Raw genomic sequence first — 27,431 nt, forward strand, 5'->3', positions numbered from 1 at the left:
TCTGGTCAAATCTTTGCCTACATTTTGGATGGGTTGTTTTTTTTTTTTTTTTTTTGAGTTGCTTTTTCTTTATATATTCTGTATATAAGAACTTTATCAAATATAAGATTTGCAAATATTTTATTGTAGTCTATGGCTTATCTTTTTATTCTCTTAATAGTGTTCTCTGAAGGAGTTTTAAATTTTAATGAAGTCCAACTTATTAAATTTTTACTTTTACGGAATGCACTTTTGGTGTCAACTAAGAAATCCTAAAAATCTTTGTCTAACTGAGGGTCACAAAGATTTCTTTTCTCATTTTTTTCGAGATGTTTTTGTACTTGTGGATTTTACATTTGTATCCGTCATCCTTTTTTGAGTTAATTCTTGTATATGACATAAGGTATGGGTCAAAGTTTATTTTTTGCATGTGGATATCTAGTTGTTTCAGCTCCATTTGCTGATAAGACTGTCCTTTCTTCACTGAATTGCCTTTGTAGTTATGTCAGAAGTCTGATGTCTGTGTATATTGTGAGTCTGTTTCTAGACTGTTCTGTACCATCGATGTATTTTTCTCTCTTGACATCAGTGCCTCACTGTTTTAACTACTGTAACTTTACAATTAGTCTGGAAATCAGATAATGTTAATTCTCCATCTTTGTTCTTTTAAAAAGTTGTTTTGGTTATTCTAAGTTCTTTGCATCTATATGTGATTTGTAATCAACTTGTCAATTTATAAAACAACAAAAAAGCCTGCTGGGATTTTTAATGGGGATTGCATTAAATCTGTAGATCATTTTGGAGATAATTGCTGTCTTAATATTATTGAAACTTCCAACTCATGAACAAGATATATTTCTCTATTTAGATCTTTAATTTCTCTCAGCAATGTTGTATTGTTTTCAGTGTACAGGTCTTGCATATGTTTTGTCAGCTTTATCCTTTGAGTATTTCATACTTTTTGATGTTATTGTAAATGGTATTGTCTTTTTGACTTACACATAGAAGTACAGTTGATTTTTGTATACTGATCTTGAATCTTGAGGCTGTGCAAAACTCACTTATTAGTTCTAGAGCTTGTTTTTGTAGATTGCATCACTTTTTCTATATAAACAATCATGTCTATAAATAAAGACAGCTCTACTTTTTCCTTTCCAGTCTGGATGCCTCTGATTTCTTATATGTGTTTACCTTATTGCACTTGCTAAAATCTCTTTAATATGTAATTTATTATGTAAAACATTAAAATATGTTGAATAGAAGTTACGAGAGAGAATATCTTATTCCGGAAGTTGGGGAAAAGGATCTTTAGTCTTTGATTTTTAAGTAGATTAGGTAAAGGTTTTTCATAGATGTTCTTTATCAAGTTAAGGAAGTTTTCTTCTGTTCATAGTTTGCTTAGAGTTTTTAATCTGGAAGAGATGTTGAATGTCATCAAGTGCTTTTTCCGTGTCTTTTGATATGATCTTGTGTGTTTTTTTTTTCTTTTTCTTTCTTGTTTATTAATGTGAATTACATTAATTGATTTTCAGATGTTAAGCTAACTTTTCAACTTCTCATTCCTGGGATAAGACCCTCTTGGTAACAATGTGTGAGCCTTTTAATATATTATTGTGTGTGAACATTTTGTGTGTGAACATTTTGTTTAGGATTTGTGTGAACGTTTTGTTTAGGATTTGTGTGAACATTTTGTTTAGGATTTGTACATCTATATGAGGGATATTGATCTGCAGCTTTCCTTACTTGTCATGTCTTTGTCAGATTTTGATATGAGGGTAATACTGACCTCATAGAATGAATTGGGAAGAATTTCCTACCCTTCAATTTTCTGAATGAATTTGTATACAATTGATATTTTTTCTTAAATGTTTGGTGGAATTCATCAGTGAAGTCATCTTGGCGCAGAGTTTTCTTTTTGGGAGGTTATTAACTATAAATTCAATTTCTTTCACAGATATAGTTATTCAAGTTGTCTCTAATTGTGTCAACTAAAAAAGGAGCTGACTCTTTTAAGGGCTTTGTTTGTTTCTTCTAAGTTGTGGAATACGTTAGCATAAGTTTTTTTTTTTTTTTTTTTTAACAATATCCACTTATTATCCTTTTAATATCTGAAGTATCTGTATTTTCTGTCTGTCTGTCTGTCTGTCTCTCTCTGTCTCTCATTCCTGATGTTGGCAAATTGTGTCTTCTCTCTCTTAATAGTCTGACCAGAGGTTTGTCAATTTTATTGTTAGTCTCAAAGAACAAGATTTTGGTTTCATTCATTTTTCTTTGTGTTTTTGTTTTCCATTGCATTGATTTTTAAGCTATGATGAATATTTTTTTCTTTCTTTGGATCTCATTTTCTCTTCTTTTTCTAGTCTCTTAAGGCAGAAGCTGAAGCCATTAATTGGAAACACTTCCGTTTTCTCAGGATAGGCAATTAGGGCTGTAAAATTTTCCCTAAGTACAGCTTTAGTGGAATGCTAAAATTTTTGATACATTGTTTTTTCTTTCATTCAGTTCAAAAAGCTTTGTAATTTCCCTTTTAATTTCTTCTTTGCCCATGTGTTAGTTTTTTTTTTTAATTTTGTATATGTAACATATAACATGATGTTATGGGATATATATAGATAGTAAAATGGTTACTATAGTGAAGCAAATTAACATATCCATCATCTCACATAGTTACCCATTTTTTTTTTGGTATGGCAAAAGCAGCTAAAAACTACTCAGTTAGCAGGAATTTCAGTACAATTTCACAGTAGAATTTTATTACTTATAGTCCTCATATTGTACATTAGATCTCTAGACTCGGTCATCTTACATATCTGCTACTTAAATACTCTGACCTGTATCTCCCCATTTCCTACCCACCCCTACCCCTGGTAATGAATGTTTTTCTTCTATATCTCTGTATTTTTGACTACCCCCGCTCCCCACTGCCCTAACCAGATTCCACATGTAAGTGAGCTCATGTAGGGTTTCTTTTTTTTTTTTTCACCCTGGGTCTGATTTATTTCTCTTAGCATGACGTCCTCCAACTTCATCCATGTTGTGGCAAGTGGTAAGATTTCCTCCTTTTTAAAGGCTCAATAATGTATATTCTTCTTTCTTTCCCCCTGAGACGTAGTCTCGCTCTGTCCCCCAGGCTGGAGTGCAGTGGCGCAATCTCGGCTCACTGCAACCTTCGCCTCCCGGATTGAAGCGATTCTCCTGCCTCAGCCTCCGGAGTAGCTGGGACTACAGGCGTGCACCACCACACCCATCTAATTTTTGTATTTTTAGTAGAGACGAGGTTTCACTATGTTGGCCAGGATGGTCTCAATCTCTTGACCTTGTGATCCGCCTACCTCAGCCTCTCAAAGTGCTGGGATTACAGGCGTGAGCCACCACGCCTGGCCTAATATTCTATTGTATAGATATACAAGCTGGCCATCCTTTGTCTGAAATGCTTGGGACCAGAGTTATTTTGGATTTCAGATTTTAAAAAGTTTTTGAATATTTGCTTATACATAATGAGACATTGCGGGGATGGGAACCCAACTCAAACACGAAGTCCAGTTGTGTTTAATGTATATCTTATACACGTAGCCTGAAGGTAGTTCTATTTTTCCCTTGGGGATGCTGAGTAAATTGGGTGTTGAATGCCTGCTTTTTGACTGCGACCTCTCACATGCAGTCAAATGTGTGGAATTTTTCACTTGTGGTGTCATGTTCATATTCTTCACCCACTTTTTGATGAGGTTGTTTGATTATTTTCCTGTAAATTTGTTTAAGTTCTTTGTAGATTCTGGATATTAGCCATTTGTCAAATGGGTAGATTGTAAAAATTTTCTCCTATTCTGTAGGTTGCCTTTTGACTCTGATGATAGTTTCTTTTGCTGCGCAGAAGCTCTTTAGTTTAATTAGATCCCATTTGTCAATTTTGGCTTTTGTTGCCATTGCTTTTGGTGTTTTAGTCATGAAGTCCTTGTCCATGCCTATGACCTGAATGGTATTGCCTAGGTTTTCTTCTAGGGTTTTCATGGTTTTAGGTCTAACATTTTAAGTCTCTCATCCATCTTGAATTAATTTTGTATTAATTAATTTTTGTATAAGGTGAATTAATTTTTGTATAAGGAGTTCAGTTTCAGCTTTCTACATATGACTAGCCAGTTTTCTCAGCACCGTTTATTAAATAGAGAATCCTTTCCCCATTTCTTGTTCTTGTCAGGTTTGTCAAAGATCAGATAGTTGTAGATGTGTGGTATTCTGAGGGCTCTGTTCTGTTCCATTGGTCTATATCTCTGTTTTGGTACAAGTACCATGCTGTTTTGGTTACTGTAGCCTTGTAGTATAGTTTGAAGTCAGGTAGCGTGATGCCTTCAGCTTTGTTCTTTTGGCTTAGGATTGTCTGGGCAATGTGGGCTCTTTTTTGGTTCCATATGAACTTTAAAGTAGTTTTTTCCAATTCTGTGAAGAAAGTCATTGGTAGCTTGATGGGGATGGTGTTGAATCTATAAATTACCTTGGGCAGTATGGCCATTTTCACGATATTGATTCTTCCTATCCATGAGCATGGAATGTTCTTCCATTTGTTTGTGTCCTCTTTTATTTTGTTGAGCAGTGGTTTGTAGTTCACCTTGAAGAGTTCCTTCACATCCCTTGTAAGTTGGATTCCTAGGTATTTTATTCTCTTTGAAGCAATTGTGAATGGGAGTTCACTCATGATTTGGCCCTCTGTTTGTTATTGGTGTATAGGAATGCTTGTGATTTTTGCACGTTGATTTTGTATCCTGAGACTTTGCTGAAGTTGCTTATTAGCTTAAGGAGATTTTGGGCTGAGACAAGTGGGGTTTTCTAAATATACAATCATGTCATCTGCAAACAGGGACAAGTTGACATCCTCTTTTCTTAATTGAATACCCTTTGTTTCTTTCTCCTGCCTGATTGCCCTGGCCAGAACTTCCAACACTATGTTGAATAGGAGTGATGAGAGAGGGCATCTCTGTCTTGTGCCAGTTTTCAAAGGGAATGTTTCCAGTTTTTGCCCATTCAGTATGATATTGGCTGTGGGCTTGTCATATATAGCTCTTATTATTTTGAGATACGTCCCATCAATACCCAGTTTATGGAGAGTTTTTAGCATGAAGGGCTATTGACCCTTGTTGAAGGACTTTTCTGTATCTATCGAGATAATCATATGGTTTTTGTCTTTGGTTCTGTTTATGTGATGGATTACATTTATTCATTTGCATATGGTGAACCAGCCTTGCATCCCAGGGATGAAGCCAACTGGATCGTGGTGGATAAGCTTTTTGATGTGCTTCTGGATTCGGTTTGCCAGTGTTTTATTGAGGATTTTTGCATCGATGTTCATCAGGGATATTGGTCTAAAATTATCTTTTTTTGTTGTGTCTCTGCCAGACTTGCTGGCCTCATGAAGTGAGTTAGGGAGGATTCCCTCTTTTTCTATTGTTTGGAATAATTTCAGAAGGAATGTACCAGCTCCTCTTTGTACCTCTGGTAGAAATCGGCTGTGAATCTGTCTGGTCCTGGACTTTTTTTTGGTTGGTAGGCTATTAATTATTGCCTCAATTTCAGAGCCTGTTAATGGTCTATTCAGAGATTCAGCTTCTTGCTTGTTTAGTTTTGGGAGGGTGTATGTGTCCAGGAATTTATCCATTTCTTCTAGGTTTTCTAGTTTATTTGTGCAGAGTTGTTTTTAGTATTCTCTGATGGTAGTTTGTATTTCTGTGGGATTGGTGGTAATATCTCCTTTGTCATTTTTTATTGCGTTTACTTGATTCTTCTCTCTTTTCTTTATTAGTCTTGCTAGGGGTCTATCAATTTTGTTGATCTTTTCAAAAAACCAGCTCCTGGATTCATTGATTTTTTGAAGGGTTTTTTGTGTCTCTATCTCCTTCAGTTCTGCTCTGATCTTAGTTATTTCTTGCCTTCTGCTAGCTTTTGAATGTGTTTGCTCTTGACCCTGAACCGCTTTCTAACAGCTTGCACCCAGGGGACAGGGATATAGCTGTGGCTCTGACCCTGGAGGGCAGGGTGCAGAACTGGCATGGCTCCATGGAAGAAGGGGAACCCCAAAGGTTCAGGCCCCAGGGAATAGGGCACAGCTGCAATTTGGGACCTAGAATCAACAGGACACAGTGGTAATGTCAGCCCTGGGAGATGAGATGTCACACACTAGGTACTCTTGATGCTGGGACTGTGACACTCAGCAATAGCCCAGGTTCTGTGCAGCCAGGTGCCGCACTGTCAAGAACCCAGAAATGGCAAGGCACAGATATGGCCCAGGGGACAGGGAGCAATACAGCGTCACTCTACTGCCTGGGGAGGTTGGGCTTCTCAGCAGCTCAGATTCTGAGTTCCTAGTCCTGTTCTAGGGAGGAAAGGCCCTGTGGCCATTTGACCTGTAGGAGAGAGGCACAGCTCATCCAAGGCTTTGATTACCTGGAAGTAAGATACTGTATCAGCTTGACCCTAAAATATACAGCTACATGGGCTGGATGAGGTGCTAGTTCCCTGAGAGGCAGGGTACAGTGTCGGCTATGGCACTGGGTAGGACATCTGCTCTAGTGTGCCAGAGGGTTGGGCTATCCAGGAGGATAGGATGTTGCATTAATGTGGTGTCTGGGAGTAGTTTGATGCTGTGGGTCCCCAGTGAGAGAATCACTTCAGCCCAGGCTTTGAAGGGCAGGATACACCAAAGTCTGGGATGCAGGGGATGGAGCAGCTTCAGGGTAACTTGGAGCATAGCACTAGCTAAATTCAGGGATTGGGGGCTACCAGGTAGCTGTGCTGCAGTGATGGCAAAGCCTCCAGGATGGAGGGGTACAATGACTACCCATCCCTGGAACAGGATGCACAGTAGCCGTGGCTCTGGTTGCAACACAGTAGCAGCTCAGGGAGGGGACTGGGGTAAGGCACAGTGTCAGTTTCTTCTCTGGGAGTAGCACAGAATGTGTACTCTGGGAAGCTCCCTCAGCTGGGCTCAGAGCCTGTGAGGACTGCAGGAATCTCTAGTAGCAAAGACTACAGGTATCCATAGTAGTGATGGGAGCTGTTAGTGTCCTTCTGCTTACCTTTTTCCTGCAGAGAGAAATACCTCCTGGGTCCAGGCTGATCCCCAAATAGGGGCTGAGATCATCCTTGGCAGAGGCAAAGTTTCCTTTTCTTCTCTTTGTGGCCATCCTGGGTTTCTGTGCTCTACAGGATTTCTCCTACTCCTTTGCAGTTCTCCAGGGCTCTCTTTTATTTATTTGCTCTACAGGATTTCTCCTACTCCTTTGCAGTTCTCCAGGGCTCTCTTTTATTTATTTTGGTTGAAATGTGTTTTTTTCATTTGTTTGGCTTGGTTTTTTTTATGGAGGAGAAGAGTGCTAGGAACTTCTAATCAGCCATTTTAGCAATGATCCCATGTGCTATGTAGAATTATGTTATTTAGTCTCTAAATATTTGAAGATTTTCCAAAGATCTTTCTGTTACTAATTTCTAATTTAATTTAGTTTTGGTCAGAGAATACACTTTGCATGGCTTGAATCATTGTAAAATGTATATAATATTTTAAAAAATGACTATGTATATGTGTATCATTTAAGAAAACAATAGTATGTACTGTATATACTATTTTGTATATACAGAATATTTTCTTACCTTTTTTAATTTACAGACCGTACTTTTATATGTACAGACCATTTTCATAAAGCAATATATTGTGGACATTTTCTTATGTAAAATATTTTCTAAAGCATGACTTTGAAAAAATAACTTTTTTGCAGAACTAATATATTTTTGTGGTTCAGAAATCAAAACAATATAAAAAGATATACATTGAGAAATTTTGTATTCACCCCATTCTCATTCATGTTAATTCTCACAGTATTAGTTTCAGGGGAATCTGTCTTGCATTTTTCTATACAAATACAAGCAAATTTACTCTTTTTTTTTTTTTTTTTTTTTTTTTTCTTGAAACAGAGTCTGGCTCTGTCGCCCAGGCTGGAGTGCAGTGGCCGGATCTCAGCTCACTGCAAGCTCCGCCCCCCGGGTTCACGCCATTCTCCTGCCTCAGCCTCCCGAGTAGCTGGGACTACAGGCGCCGCCACCTCGCCCGGCTAATTTTTTGTATTTTTAGTAGAGACGGGGTTTCACCGTGTTAGCCAGGATGGTCTCGATCTCCTGACCTCATGATCCGCCCGTCTCGGCCTCCCAAAGTGCTGGGATTACAGGCGTGAGCCACCGCGCCCGGCCCAAGCAAATTTACTCTTATTTTTGTACCCTTGCACAAAAAGTGAACAACATGATACTTAGTCATTGAATATGGATATGTATAATTATTTAATACATATTGATGAATTTTTCCAATTTTAAGAAAAGCTGAATATCTTCTCTGTGCTGAGCACTGTACTGGCCAATGCTGTAGGTATTATTTAGTTTTGATAACAGCTATATTGTATCATAGAAACATCAACCCACTTTATAAATGATTGACTTTATATAAGCTGTATAAGCTGATGTTTTATATATGTGTTATTTCTTTTGATGTCTCAAAGAACCTTATTTTATTCATCTTTGTATTCTTGGTACTGAGCGTATAGTAGATCCTTAATAAATATAGCTGTGTGAATAAATTAATTTTTTAGTTCAGTTAGTTTGTGTTGTAAATAATGAGGACTTTGGGGCTAAATGTTTTTACCCTTCATGTCCATTATATCTAACTACAGAATGTTACAAGGTAAATAGGGGAAAGTTCAGCAGATGAGCACGTAGTTGCAGTGAGGAGGTTAGTCACGCTTCTTTTGAAATCTCGCGTTGTGATGTGGTAGAAAAATCAAATTCAGGGAAGTGTTATGGGCCTAGGTATAGATTCTCTCTGAGCTGTTTTGTGGGGTGATGAAATGGTAATGAAATGTCAAGTGAAAGTACTCTAACATAGGCTTTACCAGTGAGGATGTGATAAGCACTGGGTTCCTTTCTCCCTTATTTCTTCAGATTTGGCTCTAGGCCCAGCAGGTAATTTGAATGTAAACTCAGGAGCCTATTCATATCCACCAAGTCCGCACTATACAGCCTGGTGTCCAGGGTACACAACAGAGATAGGAGTTTGCAGGTGAGGATGAGACTTGAATAATTCTCCCATAACTGGTTCTCATTGGCTGAGGAACTGGGCACGGTGCTTTACCTGTAATCCTCACAAACCATTACTCAATAAGTATTATTATCTTTGTTTTGAAAATAAGGAAACTACAAATCTGCATGTTCGGCACATGTATCTCAGAACTTAAAGTATAATAAAAAAATTTAAAAAAGAAAATAAGGAAACAGATCCGAAAGAGTCAAAATGCTTGTCTGAGGACGTGGATGAAAGACAGGATGAAAAAATCACAATAGGTCTGTCTGGCTTCAAAGGCTTTTTTTTTTCCCCCTCCATTATATTATGTTGCTTTTTGGGATACTAAGAAAATATCAACAGTTTTGAAGGATTTATTATAATAGAATCTGACCTATGCTTAATTTTCTAGAATTTTAATTTTAACTTAAATGAAAATTTGAGTTCATGAAGGGAGAAAATTATAATTTAGGTAACTGTGATAAAATTACTTTAAAGCCTTTGAATATGGCCGGGCAAAAAATAGTACATATTTTTTGAAAACAAATATTGGTTAGGAATTGAGTCCAGGATTTAGGCCAACATGAACTACATGTTTTTATCTTTACATAGAAAAGGAATCTTAGAATATAGGATCAAGCTCTTTGGGATTGTTTTGACATCAGTATATTATTATGTGGACTCCTGGAAGGTAGCATCTTGTGCCTGAAAACGTTGAAGCTGGGGATGTCTCTCGTGTACTCTGCTATGTTTATATTAGGTTATGTATGGCAGTTTGGCACTTTGTTTTGCAGGTGTTCGTAATGTACAGTCTTAAATCTTGTTTCTATTTCTGGCATGCTTTTAAGTATGACTCATGTTTTCTTGAGGCCATTCTAAAAATACAGCTAGTTTCAAGCATTAATGTAAAGTATACCACAGATACCACATAGCACTGCATGATGCTTGCTTTTAGTAGTTTAATGCAATTTCCTGACACATTAAATACAGACATGCTTTTTGACAAAATACACTATACTAAAACATGAATAAGTGAAAGTTGGATTTTCTTTGAGAAGTAGATCCTCCGATAACAATATTCATTACAAAATAAATTTGAAATTTTAATAAAAGGAATAAAACATATCATTGATACCACCAAAAAGAGGTAGAGCTATTGACCGGAACAGCAAGTCCACTAAATTTGATGTAGCCCTGAGAGGTCCACACTTATAGGGAAAGTCTTGCACCTGAAGCTGGACACCTGTTGAAAAGCTTTTGATGGGTCTGTAGAATATAATGACTGAAATACAAGTTTTGGACTTAAACAACTTAGGTGTAAATCTTGGTTTATGGACTTACCAACTATAGACAAATGATACTACATTTCCAATTTTGATTTTCTTATTGTAAAATGGGATTAATGAGTATTTAACAAACACATCATTTACTATTATTAGACAGTGTTCTAAGTGCTTAATATAATCCTCATAACAACTTTATAAGTAAGTACAATTATATCTATTATACAGATGAGAAAACTGAGCAGAGAGGTTAAGTAACTTGATTAAGGTTACATAGCTAGTAAATAGTAGAGTTGGAATTTGAACCCAGCCAGTCTGTCTTGAATCTGTGTCCTTATACAATAGGTCTGCTGCTTTCTAGAATTGTTATGAGATCCTATATGAAAAATCATTTGTATGTTTACCTGTTAATTGATAGGAATGCAATAAATTATGACCATTATTAGTATTGTTATTGGGGGAGAATAAAAGCAGGGAAAATATATGTTCTTTGTGAAGGTATGCCATAGACTACAAGGCCAGCCATGGGATTCAGAAGTAGCTTATATGTATTAAGAAACTTATGTAAAATTGGAATGTGATGATGAGAGCCTTAGATATCCTGACAACTCCTACAGGCTTAATCTAAAGGTATAACTTATTCTCTACTGATTTCCTCCCTAAAAGTTTTATCTTTCAGAAGGTAAAGGAAATAGAGAGAAACTCTTTCTCTGGGCTTAATTGTGACAAACTCTTTAGTGGTGTGCAGGCAACAGAGGCCTTGAGAAAAAATAATGACTACACAGTATTTCTCAGCTATGCTGCCATTGACATACTGGGCAGGATGAGACTGTATTGGTCATTGCATTTACCATCACAAAATATCAGTGATGTGTCAAATTATTTCTCATTCCCCAAAGCTTTGCAACAACTCAGAGTACTCCCAGACATTTTCCAAATGCCTCCTGGCAGGTCTAGAATGGTAGCAGTATGGTCACCAGTTGAGAACCACTGTTGAGTGGTAAGAATAAAGGAAGGACTGAGACTAGGCCGATATGCCTTAGGGCCGTGTTTCTCAGTACATGTGCATCATGCTGAAGTGGAAGACACTCCCATGAGCATAAACAAGATTATGCATAATTCCCAGGGCCCTAGCTTTAAATAACTCCATGCTTTTCTCTTCTATTTAAGAAAGTACTCTGGCGTATAAATGGCTCTATTATTATGGCTATAACTTCACTTCCGCTCCAGTTTGCTTCAAAAAATGAAAAGATAAGTTATTCCTAAACATCAGCACTTTATTATACAGAAAATTTATGAGGGGCAGGCCTCACATTTGATTAGGAACTGCTACCTTAAATTTTAAAAAATCTTGAAAATGAATATGGTTCCAAGGTCAAAACATTCAAAATGAACTGGAAGTGTAGAACTAAATTGAGACTCCATAATTATAAATAGTTACCAATAGTTATAAATAATAAAAGGTGGGAGGAAGTTAAAGAAACCAACTTGGCTTTACCTTCTAGAACTTTACAAATTTTGGATTTTAAATTATCAAGTCCAGGTAATGGAAGGTCAGGCACATTGCCAAAGTTGAATACAAAGTGACACAAAACTGTGAGAGTACTATAGAGAATGCCTGTGGCCAAATTAAGCTGAGATTTATGAAAATGTAAAGAAAAAACCCGAAGTGTTTAAGTTTTTTATTATATGTTTGATATCAGAGTAGGAAGAGGTAATAGGTTTGCAGCATGGGGAAAATTGTGTAGTTTTACTAATAAAGAAGTTAAGGCGTCTTAACTCTTATTTTGTTTCATCTTTAAGCAGCAAGGAGGCTGACTTGTCTTGAAGCAAGAAATAATAGACTGTATATTATAAAGATTGATTTAAGCTTCAAGCAGAAAAGAAAATAGATAAAAGGGCATGTGATAGTTATAAATAAGATTAACTCTCTAGACTCAGGCCAGTTGCATGCTAGCATCATGAAACTACCTAATAGATTGCTCAAAAGTATAGGTCTTAGAGCAGTATTTTTCCATCTGTTTTTCTTTATTACTCTCCTGTGGGTGTTTTCTCCCTATCATTATTCCTTCTTAACCCCATGAAATTTGAATACTATAGATATGTTATATATCTGTTTATGTACTGTGCCCTTTTAGAGATGGAGTCTCACTCTATCACCCAGGCTGGAGTGCAGTGGCATGATCTTGGCTCACTGCAACCTCTGCCTCCTGGGTTCAAGTGATTCTTCAGCCTCAGCCTCCCGAGTAGCTGGGACTACAGGCTTCCTCATGTTGGCCAGGCTGGTCTTGAACTCCTGACCTCAGGTGATCCACCTGCCTTGGCATCCCAAAGTGCTGGGATTACAGGTGTGAGCCACCATGCCGGGCCGAGGACCACAAACTATTGTAACATCTAAACGTTTTTTTCAAGTCCCCCTTCCAGGAACCAACTTTTATCCCACGAGGGATGCATGTCTTAGGGATTTTATCCCGCTAGGGATGCATGTCTTAGAGGATTTGTAAAAACAAGAGAGAAACCAAGCAGTTCTACTGAGTAATTAGTCTCAGACATATGGGCATTTGTTCTGGGGAGATTATAATATGCTTTAGTGTGACCCTAGTGACATGATAAACCAAATAATTTGCCCAAAACCTTGTCCTTGATCTTCCTACCAGGATAATGAAAATCAGAAAATTATCTTTTCCAATGATTAAATGTTTGCTTTCTTTGGGGTAGGGGAGTACAGGAGAGACTACCCTAACAATATTGTGCTGTCAGAGGAGGAGAAGCACTAGATATTTAGTCCTAGGCTTTCTTAGTTGGATCTTGGAACTAATCTGTGACCTCAGTGGGTAATAAAACAAAGTTTAAGATGTATGGAGTATTTACTACATACAAAAGACGTTATGTAATATAGATGTCTGTGTCTGTCTGTATAAAATGCAACATAATAAAACAAACACTGTAACCCACATCTAATGTAAGAACTACAATATTACCGATATCATTGAAGCTATACATGAGAATTTCTTTGATTCCATGGCCACTCCTTACACCCAGGTATCCAGTTACTGTCAACTTACCATTCCCTTGCCATTTTGCTTTTTCAAGTACTGTTTTATCACATATGTATCTATTTCTAAAGAATTCATTTGCTAGTTTACTGAGATTTATCAAAATGGTATTGTATTATACATGATTTATTCTTTTTTTTCACTCAATATTACACCTTTAAGCGTTAAACATATCATTGGAAGTGGGGGTCTTTTATTCTGTTTTTGTTGTGTATAATATTCCATTCTGTGTATTTATTCATTGTCCTCTCTCCAGTTTTATTTTGGACCATTCTGCTCTGAGTATTCTACGTGTCTCCTGATGTACAAGGTTATGAGTTTTTCTTTTATACCCAGGAATGGACTCACTGGGTGATTTACATATGAGCAAAAACAAACTAATTATATTAATTTAAACATTTTAGAAAATGCTTAGTTAGAAGATGAGCACACTGATGGGGTGATTTAATAGTAGACTTGGAAGGGCATTGCATGGGGTGGTCTTCTATTCACAAAAGAGTTTGGTATAAAATAGACTTAAATAGTTAATTCTAAGGAAGTAGTTTTAAGTCTACATCAAATTTTCTAACCATGATCTTACAACCCATTACCAACTTAAGTTGTAGTATGCTTTCCTCAGATTTTCTAAGACTATCATAATCATGAACTATCTGGGATGATTTGGTCTTATCTCTCTTTTAGAACAAAAAGATTGGACTATAAAATTGTGATTGAAGTAATCAAATCAGTTCCTCAAATCGTCCTTGACAATAACTTTTATTTCTTTAGGAACAGTTATAGGTTATTATTCAAATGTTATGGAAAGCTTTCAAGTAAGGAATATGTAAATCTTTGTGATATCATAAACTTAATCTTGTTTTAGCATCGACAATAATGGTTTTATTGTAAACTATGTGAAAATTCACCAGGTGTCTATATGTTTGTCCAGATAAACATATGTATATGTTTATATATATTTATATACATATGTTTTATATATATTTATATGCATATGTTTATAAACACACAGATAAACATATATTTTATATACATTTATATATATATGTCCACATTACTTGGAGATTTATATTATAAGTAATACTTAAATTTGCACTTCATTTTCTCTTTTTTCTTTATAGTTTCAGACTCCCTGGCTCAATCTGTAGTTCAGCATCTAAGATGGATAATGCAGAAGGATCTTTTGGGGCAAGATGTCTTTCTAATAGGACCTCCTGGGCCTCTTCGACGCTCTATTGCTATGCAGTACTTGGTGAGCAGTTAATTCTTGTCAATTTCTAAGGCTCTTAACTTTGTAAGCTATGAAATAAAATAAGATTAAGAATTCATAAAAAATATCAGAATTAGTCATTATTTGAAACAAATGCTGACATCAAAGAGTTATTTGTTTATAAAGTGTTTGGCATAAGTTATTTGGGAGTCAAATGTATATTTACCTTTCATAGCTTTAGCAAATTTTTACTGTGACTAGAAAGTCCCCCACTTCCAGTAGAAAAGAGATATAAATTCAGGCAATGAGTAGCAGATAGAATCAGCAAGTCTGAAGTTAACAAAACAAAAGTTGGTATTATACTGTTTAGTGAACATTCCCTTATCTCAGGCTCACATTTTAAAACGCCAGACAATTCCCTTGACTTTTGGAAGTTATGCAGTCTTTAAAGGAAGCCTAAGGTCTGTAGAGTATCTCTTCTGTGTTACATATCTCTTTGTGTTTTCTTTAAATAGATGAGAAAACAAGTTCACAGAGGTTAAATAACTCACTCAAGCTTTATCCAGCTGGTAAATAATAGAGCTAAAGTTGAAATCCCATGTTTCCCCTTTCTGACATGTCCTCTTAAACATTTACAGTTCTTTGAGAACTGTTGTTAAGTGAATTGAAGCTGAAATCTCAACCCAAATAAGAAAATTTCCAAATCGTGGCCAGGCACAGTGGTTCATACCTGTAATCCCAGCACTTTGGGAGCCCGAGGTGGGTGGATCACCTGAGGTCAGGGGTTTGAGACCAGCCTGGCCAACATCGTGAAACCTCAGCTCTACTAAAAATATAAAAATTAGCAGGTCATGGTGCTGGGTGCCTGTAATTCCAGCTACTCAGGAGGATGAGACAGGAGAATTACTTGAAGTTAGGAGGTGGACGTTGCAGTGAGCCAAGGTCGTGCCACTGCACTTCAGCCTGGGCGACAGAGTGAGACTCCATCTCAAAAAACAAACAAACAAACAACAAAAAAAGAAAATTTACAAGTGTTTTCCACTATTTTGTCAGTATTAGTAGGCATTACCCTAATGATTAATGGAAGAATGCCACCAGATGAAGCTGTGTTCTAAAGACGTTTTTTAGGATGAAGAGAAAAACCTTATTTAAACTTAAGTTCCTTGTATTATTTGCTATGAAATGATTGATTTCTATGCTACTGAAATCTACCTTGTACACTCTTTTATTTCAGTGGTGTATCTTCTTTGGTACTTCAAAAATCATGTGGGGCAGAAATAATAAATACATGAATAAATCAGAACCTAACTTGCACTAGCTCATTGCTTTATCTTTTATTTATCCCTAGAACTAGTTTGTGAGGTAAAACGTGCTACTCTAGAGGCATCCTCACTTTATTAATATATAAGATAAAAGTGTCTTATCTAAGAATGCTGAGTAAGGTACTGAGAATTACAGATCTAGAGCCTTTTTTTTTTTTTTTTTTTTTTTGAGCTGGGGTCTCGCTCTGTCACCTAGGCTGCAGTGCAGTGGCTTGATCTTGGCTCACTGCAACCTTTCCCTCCTGGGTTCAAGTGATTCTGCTGCCTCAGCTTCCCAAGTAGCTGGGACTACTGGCGTGTGCCACCATACCTGGTTAATTTTTCATGTTTTTAGTAGAAATGGGTTTCACCATTTTGGGCAGGCTGTTCTCCAACTCCTGACCTCATGATCTGCCTGCCTCCGCCTCCCAGAGTGCTGGGATTACAGCCGCAGTGCCCAGCCAAGCCTTTTTAATTTTAAGATGTGCACTTGCTACCTTGCTTATTTCAAAGACCACAATATCTCACTGAGATTTTGTTTTTGGCAAGGCTTTGAGCTTATTGAGAAAGTGAAATGAGAGGGACTAAGAGATTATGAGAAGCCTGGTTGGTTAAAAAATGCAACATAGGTTTGTAAGTGTGAAACATGTGTCTTTAAAAAAGAAACCAACAACACTCTCACTTTAAATTGTGGAATGGAGCTGAGGCAACCTTAAGCTGTAGATACACATAGGAAAACTTAATACTAGCCTACACCACCTTGCACACTGCAGTGAGTACTATTGCCCCTAAGAATAACAGCCTATGTATAGTGATAGCCAGAGTGGATGAGATCTTTAAAGGCAGAAAATTTGGGGCAAGCATGTTAAACCATGAGAAAATAAATAGGAATAATTTCATGGTTGTGTTTATTTTATACTTAACTCATATAAAAGGACTTTGGTAGTTTGTTCAAAAAAATCATACCACTCCTCCCTCCTCCATCTGCTGCTCCTGGGGCTGTTTGTGAATGTACTCGTGCCTCTTTTGTGAATCAGCACCTGGGGAGACTTTGGTGCTTGTCATGGCTGATGAAGAGCAAAGGAAGCTGAGGATAATGATCATGTAGCAGTTCAGGGTGTAACTCTGTGCAATTTAACAGTAAGAGACATATGTAACTTTGTCAACCAGTGGATGCCTATTGTAAATGAGAGGGTTTTTCTTTGAGGTAGATCACATCCAGTCAGTCATGAAGCAGACATGAAGATACTAGTGATGTGTTCCAGGAGCAAGAAGTAAATAACTGCCAACAAGAGACATTGCTACTCTACTCCAAAATTGTGCTCTCTCAGCCAATTCATTTGTTTTTAGGGAAACATCCTTTGGTATCACCACGTCTTTGCCACTGCTCTGCATTTTCTCCATTTAAAAATGTTTCCTCCTTTTAGGCTGGGTGCAGTGGCTCATGCCTGTGATCCCAACACTTTCGGAGGCCGAGGTGGGCAGATCACTTGAGGTCAGGAGTTCGAGATCAGTCTAGCCAACATGGTGAAATCCCATCTGTCCTAAAAAATACAAAAATTAGCCAGGCATGGTGGCACATGCCTGTAGTCCCAGCCACTCTGGAGGCTGAGACATGAGAATTGCTTGAACCTGGGAAGCAGAGGTTGCAGTGAGCTGAGATCACACCACTGCACAACAGTCTGGGTGACAGAGTAAGACTGTCTCAAAAAAAACAAAAAAGAAAAAATATTTTTTTTCCTCCTTTACATACATAAAGTTATGTAACATGGGGACAAGCACATTAAAGAAGACGTAAATTACAACAATATGTTTTTATCAGTAGCATATGGAGATAGGATGGAGAAAAAAATCCCCTTGTATGGCAATATCCCTTTTTGCCATTAATGGCATGTTCATTCCCATTTTCCGTTATGCTTCAGTAAATCAGTTTGTTTCCCATGTTTAGTAAAAACTTATTGTGTGCCTTATTTGATTAGAGAATGTCATTGTTTTTACTTCAACATTGTAAAACCAAAGATAACGTTAAAAACTTTTTGTACATGATTATAGGGCAAAAGACTTTTAAGGATGGATAAATTATCTTGAAACAGAAGAATTCTGCATAGTTTCCCCTTCAAATCTCATGATTTTTTTGATTTTTTTCTCCTCCTCCTGCTCCTTCTCCTCCTTCCTTTTCCTCCTCCTTTTTCTTCACCTCCTTCCTCTCCTTTTTTAAATCCTCGTTTTACTTCTCTTACAACTATGCATGTGTGTTTACCTTCTGTTTACCTGATTATTGTTTTTTGTTTTTGTTTTTGTTTTTTTCTTGACATTGAGTCTGCTTTGTTGCCCAGACTGGAATACAGTGATGTGATCTCGGCTTACTGCAACCTCAACCTCCACCTCCTGGGTTCAAGCAGTTCTCCTGCTTCAGCCTCTCGAATAGCGGGGACTACAGGCATGCACCACCATACCTGGCTAATTTTTGAATTTTTAGTAGAGACAGGGTTTCACCATGTTGGCCAGGCTGGTCTCGAACTTCTGACCTCAAGTGATCCGCCCATTTCGGCCTCCCAAAGTGCTGGAATTACAGGTGTGAGCCACCACGCCCAGCTGATCATTGGTATTTTTACCTTGTTATCACATTTGGTAAAGTACCTGACATACTGTATACACTTGGCAAACATTGATCCATGGAATAAATTAATCTATATCACCCCTTTAAAAAAGATGAACATTACTTATAGAAATGGCTATAGTTTGTGGGCAAACAAAATAGTAATACTGTCAAATTATTGCTCATTATATTTGGAAATAATTCTACAGGAAAAATTAAGGTTTGTAAAATTGAATTTTGATTATTATTGCTTAAGTAGTAGGATTGAGTGCTATAGAAGAAGAGCTCTGAGGAGAATATATAGATATTTTGATTAATGTTCAATTTATTTATTTTTTCTCAAAGCTTAGACTCAACAAGTTTCAATCCAGAATTAGGTTTAAAAATGCACTTCTCAAGGGCAGTGCCATTGTCAGATAACTTGTTCCAAATCATATGCTGGAAATTTCATTTTATTTTTGGAATAATTTCATTCTCTTCTCTACAGGAGCTGACCAAACGGGAGGTCGAATACATTGCCCTGTCAAGGGACACCACTGAAACTGATCTCAAACAGCGACGAGAGATCCGTGCAGGCACAGCTTTTTACATTGATCAGGCAAGTTTTATCACACTCTAGCCCGTGACTGTGTACTCCAGGTATATACAGATTGACTTTTTAAGTAGAAAGAGAGTAGCTCGTATAACAGTAAAAGATGTACTGTGCTCTCTCTAGACAGATTTAATTTAGATTTTTAGTTTCACTGTTCTTGGAAATGTCTTCTTGGTTTCGTACTAAATGAGAAATCCTAGATGAATTAATGGTTCTAAAATGTTAAAGATCAATATGCTGATTTCATAATTTTAAATTGTTTCCTACTACTTGCCTATAGAAATTTGATTTCTTAAAAAATGAATTAAGGAGATTTGATATAGGAAATTCTCTAGCACATTTATGAAAGTATTTTCAATCTATAGGTCACTTGAGTAAAGGGGTATTAAAGGTAGTGAAAGTATACACTCACAGAAACTATAGATTTTTCTCTGATGGGAGAGTGTCTTAGGTAGAAATTACCAACTAACAGAATGTTTTATGAATATTATAATGAAACTTGCTTTACACTTCTTCAAATACATGGTTTAAAATATTGTTCTTAGGAATATTTAATAGAAAAAGGATAGAGCCTATAAATAAGCAATTCATAAAGTATTTCAAATATTCAATAATTTCATGAAAAGATGGTTGACTTTCTTCTTTACAAAAATAAAAATTAAAAGACTGTGAGCTGCTATTTTTCTTTTACCTCTCAGATTGGCAAAGATTAAAGAATTTGCTAATGTCCAGTGTTGATGAGGAAGAAGAGATGAGGAAACAGCATTGCTGTTGATGGCAGCAGAAATTAATGCAATTTAAAAAGAAAGTTTGGCAGTATTTATCAAAAGAAAAGAAATTACACATGCATTTGGACCCAGCAGTTATGTTTCTAGAACTTTTACTCAAGTGTATTCACATAAAACATGAACAGTTATATGTACAAGGATGTTTAATGTAACATTGTTGGAAATTGTATAAAACTGTGAACGAACAGAGTGATGTATACTTGAAGAGATTAATGAAATAATGGTAAGTAGGATACTCTTTAGTTATTAAAAAGAATGAGATGAATGTGTACCTACTGATAGGAAAGACGTGCAGGATATATTAAGTGAAAAAAAGTTATAAGACAATATATGTACTGTGATCCCATTTGTTGTAAAAAAAAGACAAGAAATGCATATATGTTTGTTTATACATTGAAAACTTCCAGAAGGATGCACAAGGAGTGGTTAACAGAGTGTACGTAAAGTATGTTACAAAAGTGTGAGTTGGAGTCTGGAGTAGGATAAGGAAGAGACTTTCGTAGTTCTTTAAATTTGAAGCTCTAGCGTGGGCACACAATTACGTTATAATTAAAAGACTGTAATTGTAAAAAAACACTGAGTGGAAAGTTTTTGAGGAACAGGATATTCACATGGCCTCATGTGTTGCTTATTAATTAACAAAATAAAAAATGCACTTAAAATGGAGAGATTTGGCAGACACTACCTTAAATGATGGCCTTCAACAAAATTTAGCATCGTCTAGTGGGAATGTCTCAGAAGTTCAGATTTCCCATGATTAAAAAGTAATCCTTCTCAGACAAAGCACATAAACAAATTTTAAAGGAACCAATTTTGTTTACATAATGCCAAAGGTTCACTTCATAGATTACTTCTGGTTACAAATGGGAAAAAATAATGTACCTTTACAATGATGAGATCTGGCATTTGCTCCATTAACCAACTCATACAACATAATTATCAATAGTGGGAGGAGCTTACATGATGTGAATGCTGATGTGATTCAATGAGGGTTTACCTCTGCAGGGTAAGAGTACTACAACAGGTTTGCTAAGAGTACTACAGCATTACCAATGTAGTACCCTTACTAAAAACGTTTAACATTAGCAATCAGACTCATCTAGAATGTGTGATATTCTGTAAGACAACGACTTGGACTCCTAAAAAATGTTCAATGTCCTAAAAGTCAAAACAGGCAAGGAATGGTTCCAGATTAAAAGGTTGGGGAGGGAAGATGATTTAGTTTCTTTATTGCACAGTAGTATAGATAGTATAGATAGCCATTTTTGTGTTTGTCTTTTAGATTCAAAGTTCTTATATTAAAATGTAAAGTAAAATTTTTAAATTATAGTCAAATTTTAAAACAAAGAATAGAATTATCAGATATAATTCTATAGTATAATTTTACCAGGGAATTTTTAAAGAACTGTTTGTGCAAATAGAGCCCTCGGAAATAATACCAGACATCTACAACCATCTGATCTTTGACAAATCTGACAAAAACAAGAAATGGAATAAGGATTCTCTATTTAATAAATGTTGCTGGGAAAACTGGCTAGCCATATGTAGAAAGCTGAAACTGGATCCCTTCCTTACACTTTATACAAAAATTAATTCAAGATGGATTAATGACTTAAATGTTAGACCTAAAACCATGAAAACCCTAGAAGAAAACCTAGTCAATATCATTCAGGACATAAGCATGGGCAAGGACTTCATGACTAAAACACCAAAAGCAATGGCAACAGAAGCCAAAATTGATAAATTGGATCTAATTAAACTAAAGAGTGTCTGCACAGCAAAAGAAACTACCATCAGAGTGAACAGGCAACCTACAGAATGGGGGAAAATTTTTACAATCTACCCATCTGACAAAGGGCTAATATCCAGAATCTACAAAGAACTTAAACAAATTTGCAAGAAAAAATCAAACAACCCCATCAAAAAGTGGGTGAAGGATATGAACAGACACTTCTCAAAAGAAGACATTTATGCAGCCAACAGACACACAAAAAAATGCTCATCATCACTGGCCATCAGAGAAATGTAAATTAAAACCACAATGAGATACCATCTCACAGGAATTAGAATGGTAATCATTAAAAAGTCAGGAAACAACAGGTGCTGGAGAGGATGTGGAGAAATGGGAACACTTTTACACTGTTGGTGGGACTGTAAACTAGTTCAACCATTGTGGAAGGCAGTGTGGTGATTCTTCAAGGATCTAGAACTAGAAATACTTTTTGACCCAGCCATCCCATTACTGGGCATATACCCAAAGGATTATAAATCATGCTGCTATAAAGACACATGCACACGTATGTTTATTGCAGCATTATTCACAATAGCAAAGACTTGGAACCAACCCATATGTCCATCGGTGATAGACTGGATTGAGAAAGGTGGCACATATACACCATGGAATAAATACTATGCCTTCATAAAAAAGGAAGAGTTCGTGTCCTTTGTAGGGACATGGATGAAGCTAGAAACCATCATTCTGAGCAAACTGTTGCAAGGATAGAAAACCAAACACCGCATGTTCTCACTCATAGGTGGGAATTGAACAATGAGAACACTTGGGCACAGGGTGGGGAACATCACACACTGGGGCCTGTCACGGGGTGGGGGTAGTGGGGAGGGATAGCATTAGGAGATATACCTAATGTAAATGAAGAGTTAATGTGTGCAGCACACCAACGTGGCACATGTATACATATGTAACCTGTACACTGTGCACATGTACCCTAGAACTTAAAAGTATAATAATAATAATAAAATACATATTAAAAGAAAAGGTGGAAAGAGTGAGGAAATGGGAATTTTAAATTCTAATTTAAAAACAGCTGTTTGTGCTCATGTACATTACCTATAAATGGTAATAGGTTAACAACCATTACTAATAATTTTGTATCTAACGTTCCAGTTTTGTAATGGAAAATTCTCTCTTGTAGCCAAGAGGTTCTTGTATTCATCATTTTAAACATTTTTAAGACCCCTCCTGTGTTTTCTTTGTGAAGAAGTCCCTTAAAAAAATGGAATGCTTTATGAATTTGCGTGTCATCCTTGAGCAGGGGTCATGCTAATCTTCTTTGTATCATTCCAATTTTAGTATATGTGCTGCTGAAGCAAGCACTAAGTGCCTTTTGAAATATGAATTTGGATTTATATTTCTATCGTGTTGACTTTGACTCTCCATTTAGTGGTATTTATTCCAAACCTAGTGATTCACATAATATCCATATTATAAAAATATATTCAAAAGCTTATATTTATTTTTAGAATGAACAATCTGCATTTTTCACGTGGTAAGAAAGGTAACAGGAAAGTCCTAATTTCTTTTTCTAGTTGGTTATCTTTTAGAAAGGGTAAATATTAATTCACAGGATCATTTCCACTGAATTTCTTTGTAAGCAGTTTGGAATAGTGGATAGAATTATTTGATTAAGGGTGTTTAATTTTTTAAATTTCATATTGGGTTCATTTTCTAAAATATATGGTCTTATAATCCCTAAATTTTTAATACATGTAAAACTTATGTGAAAATTTAGGCTACTAAACAGTAAATCTGGAATACTGCAGTTAATACAAATAATAAAATTTAAAATTCAGGGTTTTTTTAAAGCATACAACTTTTGATTGCTTACATTTCTGCTCCCATGGTAGTTACACATAAGAGTGCTGTAAACCCCACACCACCCCCAACTGACAAGGTTTTAAAAAATTTGCCTGATTTTCCATACTCAGAGAAGATAAGAGTGAGGGATGGGATTTGAGTTGGAATAGTGAGGAGCTGGGTAAAGGGATTAGAAGTTGAAACAATGGCCTAAGTAGAGGTGAGGAGGTAGGAATATATTTAAATGATGGTGAAGGAACTGGCTTTGTTTCGTAGAGTATGGATTTAAAAATATATTTTTAAAATGAATTTTATAACTGGCAAATAGTAAGGAAGAGAACATGGATTTTTAAATGTGTTTCTTATTTTAAGGAGAGCTTAACACTTCCGCTTTTTAGAAATTGAATTGTTTTAGGAAACTAAATTTGATTATCTAAAGATTTATTTGTTGGACCATTATAGTAAATTATTTAGATGAAACTTTTGGAAATTATACAGTCCTTTGGCCATTCTAAAAAGAATATTTTTAGATGATATATATTTTACAGTTTATAAAGTTTATAAAATATTTTAAGTGTCTTATCATGGCAGCATTTTGTATTCTTAGGTTTTGTTGGTGAATCCTACTCATTCTGATGAGCATCAGTTATTTACTGTGCTCTAATCCCACTGATAGCTTTGGGGCCTGTGATTGAGGTGCAGGAATGTTAGTCCTTTCTTTAAATTGCTTCAGATGACTTTTTGAGGTTTTATCTGATTTTCATATTTTTATTTTATCTTATTTTCTTGCAGTTAGTGTTCCTTACTGTGCTGTTCATAATCAGAGCCTATCAGTTCCTTGCTGCTTAAAGCCATGCAGTAATGTCCTATTACACCCAGCATAAGATCCAAACCCTGTAATATGACCTACGTCATTCTGTAGGATCGAATGTTTGTCTGCCACCTTTCCTTTTACTCCTTGCCTTACAGGCTGCAGCTGCAGTTGCCTTCTTTTGTACTTGGTGTTTCCTCCGCTTGGTGTGAGTTTCTCTTTGTACTTTATATTCTTCCCTTCTTGTAATTCAGGTTATAAATTTCTTAGCTAAAGTAACCACTGGCCATGCCTACCCCTTTTCCAAATACACCATGGTGCACCAGGCTGTCATCGTACATGATATAATCTCCAGAGCACTTAGCACTCTCTGAACTTAACTGTTTCCCTGCTTCCATGTTTGTTGTCTCTCCTCCCCTGCTAGAATATAGCTATCTTGCTCATCTCAGACACCTAAAAACTGTCTGGAACATAAGTGACATATGTATTGATGGTAGATTTCATCTTTGGGTAATCAACTTTATTACAATTTTAACTAAATTAAGAATAAATAGGCTCTGGCCTTAAGTTATTCATAAAAACACCAGGTGGCTTTTCTATGGATATTTGCCTTTTTGACATCTATTTTGAGTCGTCACAATGGATAATTTCCATTTGAATTCTAGATAGATGAACTTGCCAGTTGACTACCAGCTAGACATATATTTGTTATACGGAAAGACCTTTACATTTATTTTGTTTAAAAATTCCTTTTTACTTATTTAATATTCTTAACCATTGAATTTGATGTTTGGGCTGAAAGGACGGACAGTATTTTTATTCACTGTTAGGTGATCCCTGTAACCTAGGTGACCCAATATAGGTGAAAAAATACCTGTGGCTCTCTGGTGGGTATTGGGAGAAAGTTTGGGATTTTCAGTATCGTTCACATTGTATGCACCTATGACTGATATCCAAGTTATTACGAATTGACGTATCAGCTGGAAACTCCCAAATCCTGAGTTGTTGGTCATGGCCATTGAGCTCTTCACTAATTCTCACACAGGATAAGGATGATTGATGATAAAGCAAGAGGTTAAACTGAACTGCTACCTTTGAAGGCTAGAATTAGGTTAATAATAATATGTAATAGGGAATTTGTATTGTTTTCAAAGTAAAATTTATTTTTTCTGATTATGCAAGTCATAAATGCTCATTTGATAGATATAAATGCATATATGTGTTTGTATTTATTAACAAATATGTCTTGAATGATTGATATGTACAAGGCACTGTCCAGATGCAGTGAACAAAAAAATAACCCAAAAATCTCTGTTGTTATAGAGCTTATGTTTCAGTTGGGGAAACCAAACAGTAAAGAAGGATAGCATAATAGAGTAAATGCTAAAAAGCATAGGAAAGAATTGAAAAATTACTTGCTGTATTCCTCTTCAAGACCGGCAGTATGAATATTTTCTGTATTTCTTTCTGTCTATGTGCATATCTGTTTATAATGTATAATGTATAATTTTTACAAAAATGGTATACCATGTATATAAAGTTTATGGTGTTTTTTTAAAACCTGGCATTTTATCAGATGCGTCTCCTTGTGACGCTAGATATTCCGCAGAGATGCGATCTTTAGTATCCGTACACTATTTCATCAGATAGGTGTGCTGTCATTTATTTCACATTCCTGTTTTTTCTACCTTTTTATGTCATTGGCCATTCAGGTTCTTTCTCACTTTTCACTAGTACAAATAACCACATCATTACTTAGAAATACATCCTAATTTGCACTTGGGCAATCGGGGAAGATCTCTCTGTTTACTGTGGCCTCTGTGTTAGAACTCAAGTCTTTGCTCCTTGTTATGTTGCTGTCGTACTCGGAACAACTGTTTTCTACTTTTTTTTTTTTTTTTGAGATGGAGTCTTGTTCTGCCACCCAGGCTGGAGTGCAGTGGCATGATCTCGGCTCACTGTAACCTCTGCCTCCTGGGTACAAGCAATTCTTGTATCTCAGCCTGCCGAGTAGCTGGGACTACAGGTGCACACCACCACGTTTGGGTAATTTTTGTATTTTTTCATGGAGATATGGTTTTGCCATGTTGGCCAGGGTGGTTTCGAACTGACCTCAGGTGATCCGCCTACCTCGGCCTCCCGATGTGCTGGGATTACAGGCGTCAGCCACTGCAGCCAGCCTGCTTGTATAATGTTAACTGTTTGACAGATACATGTAATTTGCTTTGAAAAAAAAAAGAGAGATGAAAAAGAAACTTTTATTGGGAGACCTATGTTGTGCTAGGTGCTTCGTATTATTGCATTTAATTCTCAGAACATCCTTAGGAGGAAGGTGACTCTTCCATCTTACAGATGAAGTAACAGGGGCTTAGAAGGTGATGGTTGTACAACTGATAAATAGCAGAGGTAAAATTTGAACCAGACTCTGTCCAATTACAAAGCTCAGGTTCTTTTACCATATCATGCTCTTCCCTACAAAAATGATGACGAGTTGAGTGCAGTGGCTCATGCCTGTAATTCTAACACTTGAGGAGGTCAGGTGGGTGGATCACTTGAGGCCAGGAGTCCAAAGTTACAGTGAGCTATGATTAAGTCGTTGCAATCCAGCCTGGGTAACAAAGTGAGACTCTGCTTATAAAAAAAAAAAAAAGTGATGATGATCATGATGACAGTGATAATAATGATCGTATTCATAACAGTAACAGCAACTAATTGTTTTTTAAGGTTTATTGTGTGCCCGAAGTTATCTGATTTAATCTGCAACAGTCTGCGAGATAAGCACCAAAATGAGCCTAGTTTTAGACAGAAATGGAGGCTCAGTGAGTAATCTAAGTCACCCATAATAAGTAAATGGTAGAGCAACCAAAAATCAATCTGATTCTATTCTGATATGTTAAAATAAAGAACTTGAAATGTAATTTAAAAAATTTTTCTTTAGCTTCCTTAGTACTTTTACACTATAGCTATTTTGAGTAAATTTGAAGCTTTATGGACTCTATTTTTATTTAATGTCTACATTAATAATAGTTTATGTTTTATTAGGTTCAGTTACTTTAAATTTTTTTTCCAGCACTGCTTTGACTCTTAAACTGGTACACTGTCTAATACCCCTTGAGGATATTCTTATTTAGT

At 36.3% G+C, this 27,431-nt stretch overlaps 1 protein-coding gene and 1 non-coding gene across 5 annotated transcripts in view; one reads left to right on the forward strand and one right to left on the reverse strand.

Annotated features, from left to right (window-relative positions):
- VWA8 (von Willebrand factor A domain containing 8) overlaps positions 1-27,431 on the forward strand; it is a 382,692-nt gene that overhangs the window by 32,105 nt on the left and 323,156 nt on the right. For all 4 annotated transcript variants that reach the window (XM_010374503.2, XM_030922264.1, XM_010374504.2 and 1 more), the window contains 2 exons: positions 14,525-14,655; positions 19,001-19,111. In XM_010374503.2, coding sequence (XP_010372805.1) covers positions 14,525-14,655; positions 19,001-19,111 — 242 coding nt within the window. The remainder of the gene's footprint in view (positions 1-14,524; positions 14,656-19,000; positions 19,112-27,431) is intronic.
- On the reverse strand, positions 22,902-23,008 carry LOC115894682. Its single transcript, XR_004054813.1, has one exon. It is a non-coding gene; the product is annotated as a U6 spliceosomal RNA (small nuclear RNA).

Source organism: Rhinopithecus roxellana, chromosome 18 (assembly GCF_007565055.1).
Source record: "Rhinopithecus roxellana isolate Shanxi Qingling chromosome 18, ASM756505v1, whole genome shotgun sequence".
Taxonomy (NCBI): Eukaryota; Metazoa; Chordata; class Mammalia; order Primates; family Cercopithecidae; genus Rhinopithecus; species Rhinopithecus roxellana.